We start from the raw sequence: 14445 nt of genomic DNA, 5'->3' as shown, positions 1-14445 counted from the left end.
GGGTGAAAAAGGGGAGGGGGAGGGGCCAGAAGAAGAGGGTTGGGGCAGGATAGGGCTGCTCACAGGAGGAACCATGGAAGCTGCCTCCATGCCTCTTGCTGCAAGCAGCATCCACTCGCTTCACCTCCCCCCCTTATTATCACATGAATGATGATCTCCAGGAAGGTGTTGGTGAACAGACTGAGAAACAAGTCATTTAAAATTATTGTAATATTTCAGTCAAAAACAAGTGAAAAAAATGAAAAATATAACCTTTTCTGCTTTTCTATAGTGAGTTTCCTCTTCAAGGCCTTTTTTGGTGTTCGGAAGTCCTCAACTTTTTCAGTATCAACTGTTTTTTCAACCATTCACTAAGTTCTGTCTGCAATAACTTGATTTTCAAAGCATAACATTTAGCTAGATAGACTTACAAGTGAATGTTTAGTTTGAGAAGATGCCTGAATAACAAGCGGTAACACTTGTTGTCCTTTACAGGTATTTGTTCTTCCTTTGGAAGTACTTCTTTTAAGTATTTAATCTGTTCTCTGTTCCAGTATCAGTCCTTCCCATACAACAAAAATGGATTCAAAGCAGGAATGAAGTTGGAAGGAGTGGATCCTGAGCACCAGTCAATGTACTGTGTTCTTTCAGTGACTGAGGTAAGTACCCAAATTTTAACTGAAGTTTGAGGCCAAGAATAGAAGCATCTTAGGAATACAATAATTACAGTACTGGAACAATGATCTGTTTAAAGTGTTGTATCTAGCATCCTGTCTTCAGTGGTGGTCAATGACAGAATTTTTGGAGAAGGATGTAGTACTGCTGTAAGACAGTTAATTGCCTAATGCCAAGCCAGGTAGAAAATGTCCTTCTAATTAATGAGAATTCTATTAGATTATAGCAGAGAATCATGTGAAAACTGTATCTGGGTGCCAGATGAAGAACTACTATAAATGCGCAGACAGTGTGTGTAAGCATACATAACAATATTGTTGTTATATTGTTGTATAATACAATTGTAACAATATAACTATGATTATGTTGTGTTGGAGAAATCTATGTTTAAAGTAAAATATCAAAAGAAGAAAATGCATAAAAGATGCCAATTCTTGTAGTTTTATTGGGGAAGATCCAAATTATTTAGACAGGACTTTGGTGCTATTTAAGTGCCTAAGTCAGAAAAAGTGGTCCAGAGCTACTCAGATCCAGTAACCCCAAAATAAAAGTTAGGTACCTTTGTTTTGGCATGAATGAGTTTGTTCAGGATTTCTGCTTAATCTTGTGTCCATGTGCAAAAGCAATCCAAGTCAGGCATCTATGGGTGCTTACAGACATGGAAAAAAAACCCCATCACTTTACTTTCAGCTTTGTGCACCCCTGTGCGAAGCGCAGCATGTGCCCAGAAGAGAAATCACATCAGTTTGACTCAACTACCCAGAAGCTGTATAGCTCACACGCCGAAGCACGTAAGCTATATAAATACTGGGCAATCTGGGTCAAACTGATGTGATTCCTGTTCTGGTAAAGAACTGTTTTGGTTTTTTCCCCACATCTGTCAGCACTCTATGTGCTTAACTATGGGCTAATATTCATGGCTCTTCAGATCGGTGCTCAAAGTTGCTGTAAGGTTTGCCAAAGTTCCTGATCTGTTAGATATTCATGGACCATACCTGGCACCTGACTGAAATTGGCAGCAGTGAGTCCAGTACTGAATGTGGAACACCATGTTTATTCTTGCCTACCTTTGGATGCCAGGTTATTTCTATCTTTTGAGCAACAAATGCAGGGGCAGAGTCCAGGACTTCTCTCCCAGAGGAGTGCACTCCTCACCTGGCTGCAGAGAAGTGCACCTTCTTACTGGCTCTCCTTCAGACTCCATGACTCTTGCAGTCTTGGTGGCAGCATGGCCCAATTTCAAAAAGAAATGTGGAAGAGGCCCCTCAGCCTATTATGTAATCCAGTAGTTAGGACACTCTCCTGAGAAGTGAGAGACATCAGTTTGAGTTACTTCTGGTTTGAGGAGGGCCTAAAACTTACATCTCCCATTTCCTAGGCAAATGTTGTGACCACTAAACTTTTGTGCAAAAGATGAGCACCACCACTATCATCAGGATGTCAAGAGTAAACTTTGGGTGCTGTGCTTTGTAGTAAACTCAGTGCTGCTCTCAGTGTGGTTCAGGCAGGGCCCTCCTTTCTGCCCATGCTGGATCTCAAGCTGCCGGAAGCTCATACCATTGTACCTCCTTGTATTTCCTATTGGCTACCTCTAGGCACCTCTGTGCTCAGCTGCTGGGTGACCTGAATCAACCTTTGAAGATGCCTAACCCTTTGAGTTCCTGGGGCACTGTGCCTAATTTTTAGGCATAACAAGGCGAAGTATAGACATCTATGAGAATCATTTGTATGTAGGCCACACTAGCCCAAACATAATGCTTATTCATACTGGTATATAACCATTTCTTTTGTGCTTTATTTAACTGTTTGCCCCACGAAAACCATCTAGTAGCAAGTTATGCATTGTAAACTTAATTCTGCTCTCTTTGCTTGTACTGGGTAGTGTCTTACCCTGTGATCAGCCCATTAGGATTTAATAACATGAGCAAAAATAGCAGAATTGGCCCTTTTTTATTTACCTTCTAATTTTATTGAGTGGTTTTTGTTCTTCCAATGTGTTAACCAAGAAGAACTGATTGCCTTCTCTGTCCCAATCTCTATTTTACTGCTGTGCTTGTCATGGTTTCATAGTGGGAGTTATCTCCATGTTCTGAGCCTCTTCACAGCCATGCATTACTTCCCTTTTGTAGAAAGGTCTATTATCTTTATCTGAAGTTAGCATGTACGGTAGTTCAGTATAATCAGAGCCCCAGATGGTAGCAGAACCTGCATTATTTGTCCAGATGCCCTGGCTTTACTGACACTTTGAAGGTAAACACTGCAAATTCTGTTATAAAGTTTGTTAAATGATATCAATTTGAATTATGGTCAGCTAGATAGGAAAAATAATAGTATGGTCAAATAGACAAATGATATTAATCTATATTAATGTTGGTAGATTTTTTTGCCACTCAAAATTTTCAAGGTGTTGGATTAATCTGTTGACATTGAAAGGTACATTGTAGAAAATATTCTGGGGCAAAAGTTTTTCACAGCTGGGTACAGATCATTTAAGTCAGGAAAGTGTGGGGAGTAGCAGGGGAAGTGTAACCTCCCAGAAAACTTCAGCAGTAGAGAAGAAATGCTGATTTTGGGGATCTCTTCCACATTTCCTCTTACATTATGATTCTTATTTATCTTCTTGTCTGGCTCTGACCCATTTTATCTAGTGTTCTAGTAGTGCTGTTCTATGCAGCAGTTAAAGAGGGTTTCTTCACTGCACCCAGAACTGCACTTTCTCATTGGGCTCCTCCGCACAGTCATTAATGGGTCTTAGGTGCTGTGCATTTAATTTACTACTTCCGTAATAAAGTACTAACTAAACGTGCAGAGGTGATGCAATCACCTACCCTGGAAATCTTCAAGAGGAGACTAGACAGTCACCTTGCTGGGGTCACCTGACCCCCAGTTATGTTTCCTGCTTGGTGCAGGGGGTTGGACCTGATGATCTTCTGAGGTCTCTTCCAGCCTTACAATCTATGAATATGAAGTTACTGTGCATTAGCACCAGCACATGGTTAATTACTGACACTTACTGCACATTAACCTAATAATACTGTGTAGTAGGCTATTAGCTTGGTTCATGTTGTGATGCTTTACTGTGCAGTGTTATTAGGCCAGTGCACAGTAATTATCTCATGTAGATGTGTCCATGGTGGCATGTAGTGTCTCCATATACTTTTCAGGCTTCTGTTTTCTTTTAACATTGTTAAGTTTTCTCTTACAGTTTTGAATGATAATAAGAATAGCTCTTAGTGCTTTTCATCAGCAAAAGTTTTCGCATAAGTTCCAACTTTGCTTTTTCTCTTCCCTTTATTATGATGATTTATTTTTATTATTGACATGAGCAAAATTGATATACCATGAACATATAGCATCATGAGCAAACTGTTATGTACAAAGGAGACATCTTAGAACTTTTATTAAGTTTCTACTTTGCTAATTGTGGTTTTAGGTTTGTGGTTACAGGATACGACTCCATTTTGATGGCTACCCAGGTTGCTATGACTTCTGGGTAAATGCTGATTCTTCAGACATTCACCCGGTTGGATGGTGTGAAAAAACAGGGCATAAACTTCACCCACCAAAAGGTATTGTCTAATTCAAAATATAAAGGTCTGTTTATTTTTTACAGTTTTAAATATAGATTATCACTATCTCTGTAATGCCTGGATTTTTTTCTTTTCATCAACACTTTCCTTCATCTTGTCATCATATTCTAACATTGCATCTTGCTTTCTTTTATTCAGCAGTTTGGAAGTTTGTTTTCTTATTTGCATTGTATATAGTGGTATTGTGAAATGCCAAAATACTGTATAAACATATTTTTATTGAAATGATTTAAAATACCTTGATTTGTTTTGCAAATAACAATCTAAGAGCAGCCTACCTGTTTGTTTCTCTTATAATTTTCCATGCATAGAATCTGATTATTTGAGGGTTGTCTTAAATCCATACCCCACACCACATACTGTTAGAACTGTTAAGTGTGCAAACATGATTTACAAGATGAACCTAGATACTTCAAATAGTAATCCTTAGTGTCACAAACAATCTGACTGTTGCAGTCTTTCTGACTTCTTTTCAACAGCAGAATTGCTCTATTATTTTTCTGTAGTCAAAAACTGAGTGAAAAAGCTGACATTTTCTGCAGAGTCCCTTGAGCCTTAAAGAAGTGAGAACCATTATTCTAATTGTTTTTTAAAAGACAGCTTGACCTGGAGCTCCAGGTCAGCTTCCCTTCAGAAAATAAATCAAGGATTGCAGGCATATTGCTACAATGTATTTGGTGGGAAAAAATCAGAAGCTTTGAAAACAATGTGACATGGAAGGTCCTAAAATAGAACAAGAATTTTCCTTTAAAAAATGCTGGCCCCTAAAGTCTGAGGCAGATACTTTATTGTGAAAGCCTAATTATACAAAGATGTAGCATTTGTTTTATAAATCAAAATAAACAAATGTTAGCAAACCAAACTAAATGAAAAGACCTAACTTAACATTATAAAACTAAATTTAATCTAGGCTATAACCCTTTTAAAATACATTAAAGCAATATGTAGCATAATTGCTCACTGAAATTTCATTTTGTGTGTGTGTGTATGTGTGTGTGCATGCACGTAATGCCTTAATAATGATGTAATTTCACACACTATTGGTAATGACATTTCATCAACAAATGATTAAGAAGAAACAAGAAAATTCATGTAATAAAAATGTTCTGATAACCAGAAGAGGCTGAAAAGAAACTCGGAAAAAGATAAGAAGATAGAAGATTGTGGTAAATTATAAAACAGTGGTGCTCAACCTTTTGACCTGTGGGCTAGATGAGTAGTACAGAGCTGGTCCATTGGCTGCATCCTACCTGGGGTTGCCCAGATTAGACCCTGTGCATCTAGATCTACCTGAGTACCACCCAGATCCAGCACTGTGCTTCCCTGGCCCTCTGTTCCCAATCTAGTGTGCAGGGCCATGCTACCTGTCCGCAGGGGTCTGGAAATTTGGCAGCTGGGTGCTGGCAACGCTGCCACTGCTCCCCTACCACCAATTTTTGGATTCATGGGGAGCCCTGCAGACAGGCTCCACCGGGTCGATGTGGCCTGGGGACCAAGAACTGAGCACCCTTGTATGAGATACTAGAGTCTGTTTTCTAGTTAGTGAAATATACGCCTCTAATTAGCATCAATGGGAGTTCTTTCTGCATGTTGACTAGAAAAGAATACTATATTTACTCATATGAGATGAGATTCCTCCCCCTCTGTCCTCCATCATGGTGAAAAAAGTCCCTTGTCTTACAGACACATACAAGGCAACCTCACTAAATACATTTTCTGTTGTTAAACTACTGCCAAAAGCAGCATGTGCTCAGTAATGGAAACCAGCTATGAAGTTGATTAAATGCAACCAACACTGAACATGACTATAAAACACATGGCCCATTTTGGGCAAACGTTGATATTTTTTTTTTTAATTTCAAGTCTTGGGCTAAGTCAGCCAAATCCTTGGAGTTCAGCTGCCCCCTAGTCTCGCTTGTCCCTAGCCAACAGGGTGAGGGAAGCTGCTGGGGCTGGGGGAGGTACCGGGCTCTTCCCAGTGTGGGGATGGGCTGGGGCTGTGCTTGGGACAGACAACTCTGGGAGAGGGGCTACAGGGAGAGGGGGGGCTGCAGCCACCCCAAAATTCTCTGTAGCCCCCCTCCCAGCACCACTGCTGTCTACCCTGAGTGCAGCCCTGTCCCAGCCATTCCCTGGGAAGATCCTGGTGCCGCCCCGGCCCAGCCTGCAGCGGCAGCCTGCCCTCACCCTGCACTTGGATCCGGGAGCACAGGCCCCCCATGTCCTTCCGAGGTGTATGCAGCGGCTTGAGCCACCCTCCCTCCCCACGCCCCCCCAGACGAGCCACTCATGGCTCCATCCTGCACCCTGGCCTGACTTTGCAGTGCCTCCCCCTGTCCCAGCCGCAGCTCCACTTGCTCCCTCACTGTGGGGGCCTTGATCTGCTCCTGCCTTGCCTCTTCCCTCGCAGTAGACTTACAAGCTGGACCCAGCTTCTCTCCACACTGCTGGTCTGTGCTCTTGGCCGCCTACAAGCTGTGCTGTGGCTACACGCATGCATGGGGCATTTATCCATGACATTATTGGCCACATCAGCCAAAAAAAGCTGATTGCCAATATTATCAATTTTCCTTATATCGATGCTGATCCTGTATAGGACCAATGTATTGGTGCACCTCTAGAAGCATTTGTAGACTCTCACAGGGGTCAGCCTGCATGGAGTGCAACATGCGAATGGGACCCTACCACAAGGATATGTTAGTGCAGTCCATCTGAATAAGATATATGGTAGTACCTCAGTGTTGACTCTTCACTCTGAGACCTGCAGAAAGCACTGAGGGCTAGATGATATGGCTCTATGGGACAGATCTTTCACACTTCTAATACAGAGGATGAAGGAAAGATAATATTATTCCTATTTTACTACTGGGAAGCAAAAGTGTGGTTTCCCCGAAGTTACCTAGGAAATTTGTGTTAGAGCTGAGAAACTAAATCAGATCACCTGATCTCAATCCATTGTCTTAACCACAAGATCATTCTTCCTTGTATGTGAAGGTTAGGGATAGTCAAAACCTAGAGTCCTAGAAAACAAGAAAAAGGTAATCAGCATCTGCTCAGAAGTTAAAAACACAGGTCATAATCTTATTTGATCAGTTACTGAAAAGATCACAGCGCATGGTGATAGGCAAACTCAGCTAACTGATGACACAGGGATTTTGCTAGTGAGGTAACGCCTAAATAAAAATAGAAAATCTTCACCAACCTGCTTTTCTTTTGACCAGTTTCAAGGGCATCTATAAATTAAGGTTGTTATCCTGAATCAGATTCTTTTTCTATAGAATCACATTCTTTCATAGAGTAATCTGAGTATACCTGGAGTTAAATAAGAAAACAGTATAACCTCATAAATCTGGATCTCAAAAATCCCAAATTCTCAAAAATCTGGCACTGCTCCGGGACAAGCTGCTGCTCTCCCCCCCCCCCCATATGGGGGGGGAGAAGCTTGTACATGGCGGCTACTGCTGCCATCCACCACCCTGTGATGCCATGCCGCATGCAGCTACTGCTCCAGGACCGACAGTCACTTCCTTCCCCCTTCCCTTCCACCCCCCCCAGCCTCCCAGCTCTGCGATCGACCACTTGGTTTTCAAAAATTCAGCATTTTTAAATATCTGGCGGGTGCTTGGTCCTGAGCACGCCAGATTTATGGGGTTATACTGTAATGAAACAGGTCACCATGTCTTTAATATTGTGAAGTTAAATAATTCCAAGCTATTTTTCCTGGTCCTGAAATTATAATATCGGTTGATTTTGCACTAGATTAAAAAAATGAGTTGTTGAAGGAATAATTTTGCAAAGGAGTATGACTGACATACCTGTAATTGACACATTGTGTCTTATGTATATTTTATTGACTCATGCTTTTGTGGCCATTTTGTAGGCTATAAAGAAGAAGAATTTAACTGGTCCTCATATCTAAAGACATGTAAAACTCAAGCTGCCCCTAAATCTTTGTTTGAAAATCAGAATACAGTAAGTATTCCTAATTTTCTGTTAGCAGGTTCTCCTTTTTATTTCAGTGACAGTAGATTTCAGAAAGCTTTTTGACAGTTTCCTCATAATAATTAATGTAATATTAATCTTCATTAAAATAAACCTCTAAAATCCACATGAAATAATCAGCATATTCCTCTGATATATCATATTCAAAAACCATATTAAAAGAACATTGAGATTCTGAGATTATGTCTTTATTTTTTATGATTGTATGAAGTGACCTGTACCTAATATTGTAGGACTAGAAACAGTCTGTCAGAGAGAGATTTGACTGAGGCAGAGTCAAAACCCAAGTGAACACATTTTGCAACATGCTCAGAGTGTTTTAGTTTATAACTCATGATCTTAAGAGTCTGCATCTGTGTTTGATAATCTTTCATGTCAGCAAATTAGGCTGTTGCCACACTATTGGGGCAGTTAATTGGTATCTTGAAATGACATGAATGTATTGATTGTGGATGCCATGGAGGTTTCTGGATGTGTGCCATATTATTTATCTTTAATTAAATCTCTCTCTTTGAGTAGACAGTGATTCCATCGGGATTTCGAGTGGGAATGAAGCTTGAAGCAGTAGACAAAAAGAATCCTACATACATCTGTGTTGCTTCGGTAACAGACATGGTGGACAATCGTTTTTTGGTTCATTTTGACAACTGGGATGAGAGTTATGACTACTGGTATGTTGCATTGCAGTAAAAGTCATATCAGAAATGTGTTAAATAATATCTTTCCCTAACATTTCCTATGCTTTTGATGTAACTTTGCATAGATTTTATAATCAGAGGAATTAATTCATTAAAAGTCCATAGTAAACTTAAAGGGCCAGGTTTTAATATATAGGTTTGGGTTGCATGTGCACAACTTGTAAAAGATTGTGCAAAACAGGTACTTAGTTACATGTGACACTAATTTTGGCAGTGTGTGCAATACTTTCTCACTTTAATTTTGCAGGACATATTATGATTGCTGTCTCTAGTGAGAAATATTTACCTAAGCATAGTGATTTTTTCATTGCGGGCAGGATTGTCTCTTAACCAGTTACAGCATGGTTCCATGATGCTGCAGAGAAAGAACTTTAGGTCCCTGACACTCAATACATTTAAGACATTACAAAATATGTGCAACAAATCTGTGGCTGGTTCTTATTGTGTCTTTAATTGAATGTGTGACTGGTGCGCAGCTTAGCAGCTAGGAGCCCTGATCAGCCAATTGGGGCTTCCTGGGCTAGAAGTTATTTAAGTTTATCATAACTCAGAGCCAGGGAAGCACATCTTGCATTGCTGTGGCTGGAAACTCCGATCAGCTGATGGGGCTTTCAGCTGTGTGAGTGCATGGTACAGTTCCCCAGTTGGATGCCCAACTTTCTATTTGCCGATGCAGGGGGATCCTTGGGTTGGTCTTCCTCAGTATGGACAAAATGGTGCAAGGGGATCTGATGCGGCTTTGCATCAGATCCCATTGCACCTTTTCTTTAATGTCTGTTAGGGGCCTAAGTTGTGTGTTCCTCAGGCTTTGACACAGTAAGAAACCGTGTTTTCTTGTACCTTGCAAAATTAATTTACTAATTTAATGACAAATCCACAAAGATATTTAGGTGCTTCTGGCAGGGCACCTTTGGTGCCTGTCACTTTAAGGGTCAGAACAGGCAGCAGAGCAGCCTCGACATGGCTCCCAGTCAGGGGAGTCACATGGCCAGCAGGAGGCTGCCTGATTGGGAAGTGAGCACAGCTGGTAGAGATAAAAGCAGGCCCTGAGCAGCAGGACCAGCAGTTTGCTGCAAGCAGTCGAAGGGGGAACATCACCCGGCTGGAGCTGCTTCTCACATAACATCTTGGAAGTACAGGGCAGAAACTGTGGGGATGGCAGGAAGTTCTTGGTCCTGGGGCATGACCTAAAACTACATCCTGCTAGGGACGGATAGTGTGGTGGGGCTGCTCGTTGTGGGATGGTCCTCAGAAAATGCCACATCAGTTGCCTCCCTAGTGAAAGGTGAGTATAGGGTGTCTTATATCCTCAGTTCCCACAACCTGGTGGGTAACCCACCAGTAGGGATAGGAAGGAGGCCAGGCACATCTGCGGACACCTGAGTCCCATGGGGTGTAAGACCCTGAGGCCTTAGTGAAGGCAGACCAAGTAGTGGCTCCAGCAAGGGGGTGGAAGAGTGACTGTAGTGAGGAGGTGGAGTGCTGGCCCCAGTGAGGGGGCATAGAGTGGGTAGTAGGCTACACAGAGCAGGGCCCGCAGGGGCAGCCTGAAGGGCTGTGCATGATGGTACAGAGTAGGATCCTTATAGGCGGCATTGAAGGGCTGCACAGGGGTGCGTAGAGTAGTGTCTGTGTGATCCAAAGGACTGCACAGAGGCTGGCCCCAACAGTTCAGTGATGCAGACCCTAAATGAGTGGAGGCACTAGAAAGAGTGCAGAGGTCCAGGCATGTATGAGAAGGCCTGAGTGTAGTTGTTACTTTGGATGCCATCTGCGAAGCATGGGTGTGCCCTGCTCCTAGTGGGTTATGAACTTAAGGGGGGAGTTGTGTTGCAGGGCACTGAAGTGCCTGCTCCTAGGGCAAGGTACAGGTGCCAGTTGCTGGGGCAACCGCAGTTCGGTCAGCTGACCGAAAGGGGGAAGGGCCTGGCCTATATAAACAGCCTAGGCTGAGGCCAAGGAGAGGCAGTTCCCCGCTAACATCCCAGGGAGAAGGAACTCTGCTGGAGGGTGCAGCCTAGAACAGCTTGATGGCCTGAACAGCTTTGGTTCGAGGATACTGGGAGGAGAAAGCCTGGGTAGGGGATTTGATTGATGATTAGCCAGAGGGCTTAGAGTTCACATTTTGCCAGGAGGCTTAGTTCTTGAGTTGTAGCCAGTTGGCTTATGGTTTTGCTTTGTTGTTACACTGGAGGACCGGGTGAGGCTGTAGGGGTTGGAGGAGGCCTCATAGGAGCTCCCCAGTAGCGTGGGAGTTCCTGGCACTGGAGAGGGCGCCCCGTTTTGGGGGTATTGACCCTGGCCGCAGTGGGGCAGTGTTGTGCGGGAAAAGCCCCAGTGTGGGTGCAGGCGAGGAGCCCCAGTGGGGTGTAAGACCCGAGAAGGCGGGTCTGGGGGCCAGGCATGGCTACGGCCACCTGAGCCTCAGTGTGGGTTGTAGACCTGAGGAGGGGGTGCACTGACCCCCGCCGTGAGAAGGGGCACAGTGCATTGGGGACCAGGCATGGCTATGGCCACCTGAGCCCCAGTTGTGAGGAGCACCAGAGTGGGCACCGGCGAGAAGCCCCAGGGAGGGTGCACAGGACTAGAAGCCCCAGGGAGGGTGCACAGGACTAGAAGCCCCAAGAGGGGAATTTGGGGGCCAGGCACAGCTACGGCCACCTGAGCCCTGATCGTGAGGCAGGGCCCCAGTGCGGGCAGAACTGAGAGAGAGAGAGCCTCGGTGAGGGCGCAGCCGCGACAAAGGCCGGAGAGCGTCCGCGGGGAGCACGGAGAAAGGCCCCAGGGTGGGCGATTGAGACGAGCCCAAAGGGCGTCTGCAAGGGCGCGGGCAATAGTAGGCAAGCAAGGGGGCGCTGTGAGGGTGCGGCAAGGGATTTTGACAAGACAATGACCGGTACATCTGAGAGGCTTGGGGTGTGGTATTAGGGGTGGTAGGAGCCACATGTAGCCCTTAAGGCTTCAGTGCACGGGGTCAGCTGAGACGGGGCACTGACCAGGATACATCAGGGGTACCATGTCTAAGGGGTTGATAAGGCAGCCTCCCATAACATTAATACCATCAAAGACGTGGCGGGCGAGAATGAGGGTGCATTTATACCAACTTGGCACGGTAGGGGGCACTAGGAGAGTTCACGGCCACTCCTAGGTCCCCGCCCTGTGACAATGGGACACAGTATAAGGAGAGGTCCGGAGCTGTATATAACACCTTTGGCATCAGGCATCAGCCTCCCGCATTATTACATGCTTTTTTGTATAGATCAAGTTGTGGCAGGCAAGACAGGGCAGGCTGCTTTAGACAGGTGGGCAGGCTGACTCAGTGACCGGCTTTATGACGGCCCCTTGTCACAGTGCTTAACTTGGGTTGATTTCAGTAGGAGATAGGCAGGTTAACAGGAGTAAGTTGCTTAAATATTTTTGTGGAGCTGGAGTGAACTTTCCTGGTTTGTTGCATTTATGCTCTGCAGTGGTTATGGTATGGAATGTGTTAGGGACATGAAGGATGAGCAGATGTGAAAATGAATTATGCACTGGCTTTGTCAACTCTAACTTTATTACCAGTGCAGCCTACAGAGTTCTTCCATAGTTCAGTTTTTGATTTACAACATGCAGATTTGTTTTTTCTATACCTACTACTACTACAGTTAGCCAGGAAAAGGACATACACTAATAACAAAATATGCTTAATTGCTTTTTATTTTAATCCAAACTGTAGTAAAGTCTGTGTGATAACCTTGGAGCTCTATCCAGATAAACCTCCATAATTTTAATATTATCTAAAACTGATTAAAGCATTGCATGTCTTAATATATCTAATAATAAGTTTCATCCTCAACTTTGAGTTTACACTTTACTCCGAGAATCTATTAGTATTGTGATTTAGGACTGAAATATATTATTTGTAAGGCAGAAAAATAAGGAACTGCTTGTTACCTGAAAATAAAAGGTATACGAGATTCTTTGCATCTGTGCTTGATGAGACATTCAGATTCCACAATGATCAGTTTAGTGTAAGAACCTATCCAGGGTAGAATGGATTGAACCAATTACAGAACACCCAAGGAGTCCATGATTGTAGACCAGTGGTTCTCAATCTTTTTAGACCCAAGGCATCCCTTGGAAAATGCCAGCTTTTAGCTTTCATTCATTTCTTGGCTATGGAAAAATAATAGAGCAATTTTTCTGTTGCAAGCAGCTCAGAAAGACTACTGTAGGTCAGAATGCTTGACCATGATGGATTCTTATTTGAAATCCCTTGATTTTTCTTGTGAATAATTTGTAGGTGTCTGCACATCACACAGTGCTCGCATTGGACAGCACACTGCAGCTTCCTTAAAAGGATCTCATGGCACTCCAGCATGCTGCAGTACCTTGGTTAAAAATCAGTGTTGTAGACGCCTAGGACAGAGAAACTGTAAAAGAATTAAATTACTGAGATAATGTGAAGCAGGTGTTTCAGTAAACTGTAAGAATTCAGAACACTGAGTCATGGGTCATATTCACAGGTTATATAACCATATGGAATTAGGGCTCAAATAGTAAAAGGACTAATGGTAATTTCTTGGAAATTTTTTGGTACTGAAGAAATAGCAAGTGACTGAAAAAACCCACTTTATTTATTTAGATTGAAATAATAACTAAAATGGCACCTCTCTAAAGTTTGAGATATTCTTTTATGTCATTGACGTCATTGAATGGGTAACACAGTACTCAGACAAATTCAGTTCACTAGCTGACTAGTTGAGTAGTATGGAAAAATAGTGTCTTAGCACTTTTAAGGCTAATCCTGTAAGGTTTTATCAGAATCTGCAGGGAATCTTGTTCCCCTGTGTAAATTTTAATGAAAAATTTTCCTGCCTGAATAGAAAAGTTTAGGGGTGATGATGCTGGGATATATTTATGGGAAGGAGACCGAAGCCTGAAATTTTGTGAAGTATGTAAATGTCTTAGAGATGAATGGAAAAAAAAATCCATAAAATAAATATGAAAACCTGCATCAGGTTGCCCTGCCTTCTCCATACATTTATGGAAGACTGGCCTGGAACTAGGAAGAGAATGGAGAAAAAACAGAAGAATATTAATTGTGCCCTCCCCACCCCCAAACAGCTTAATACTAGCAAAAAAGTAAGTCTGAAACCATCTTCTGCATGGGTGTTTGGTATCTTTGCTCTCGATACCAAGATTCATAGAATCATAGAAGTAGGATTGGAAGGGACCTTAAAGATCTTCAAGTCTGACCCCCTGCCTGGGCAGGAGAAAAAACTGGGCTCAAATGATCCCAGCTAGGTAGGCATCAAGCCTCCTCTTAAAGACCCTCAGGGTAGGAGCCAGCACCACTTCCCTTGGAAGTTGGTTCCAGATCCTAGGCACCCTGACAGTGAAGTAGTTCTTACGGATGTCTAATCTAAACCTACTCTCCAACAACTTGTGGCCGTTATTTCTTGTTATGCCAGGGGGCGCTAGGGGAAACAAGGTCTCTCCCAAACCCTTCTGGTCCCCCC

The 14445-nt window shown here is 43.2% G+C and overlaps 1 protein-coding gene across 3 annotated transcripts in view; it reads left to right on the top strand.

Annotated features, from left to right (window-relative positions):
* The window catches only part of L3MBTL3 (l(3)mbt-like 3 (Drosophila)), a 232181-nt gene that overhangs the window by 93757 nt on the left and 123979 nt on the right, over positions 1–14445 (top strand). For all 3 annotated transcript variants that reach the window (XM_019520294.1, XM_019520296.1, XM_019520295.1), the window contains exons 8-11: positions 534–638; positions 4088–4223; positions 8125–8216; positions 8766–8917. In XM_019520294.1, the coding sequence (XP_019375839.1) occupies positions 534–638; positions 4088–4223; positions 8125–8216; positions 8766–8917 (485 nt within the window). The remainder of the gene's footprint in view (positions 1–533; positions 639–4087; positions 4224–8124; positions 8217–8765; positions 8918–14445) is intronic.

This window comes from Gavialis gangeticus, unplaced genomic scaffold (genome assembly GCF_001723915.1).
Source record: "Gavialis gangeticus isolate Ggan-Ray unplaced genomic scaffold, GavGan_comp1, whole genome shotgun sequence".
NCBI classification, from domain to species: domain Eukaryota; kingdom Metazoa; phylum Chordata; order Crocodylia; family Gavialidae; genus Gavialis; species Gavialis gangeticus.
The sequence above is the reverse complement of the archived record's forward strand: the minus strand, read 5'-3'. Positions and strand labels throughout refer to the sequence as shown.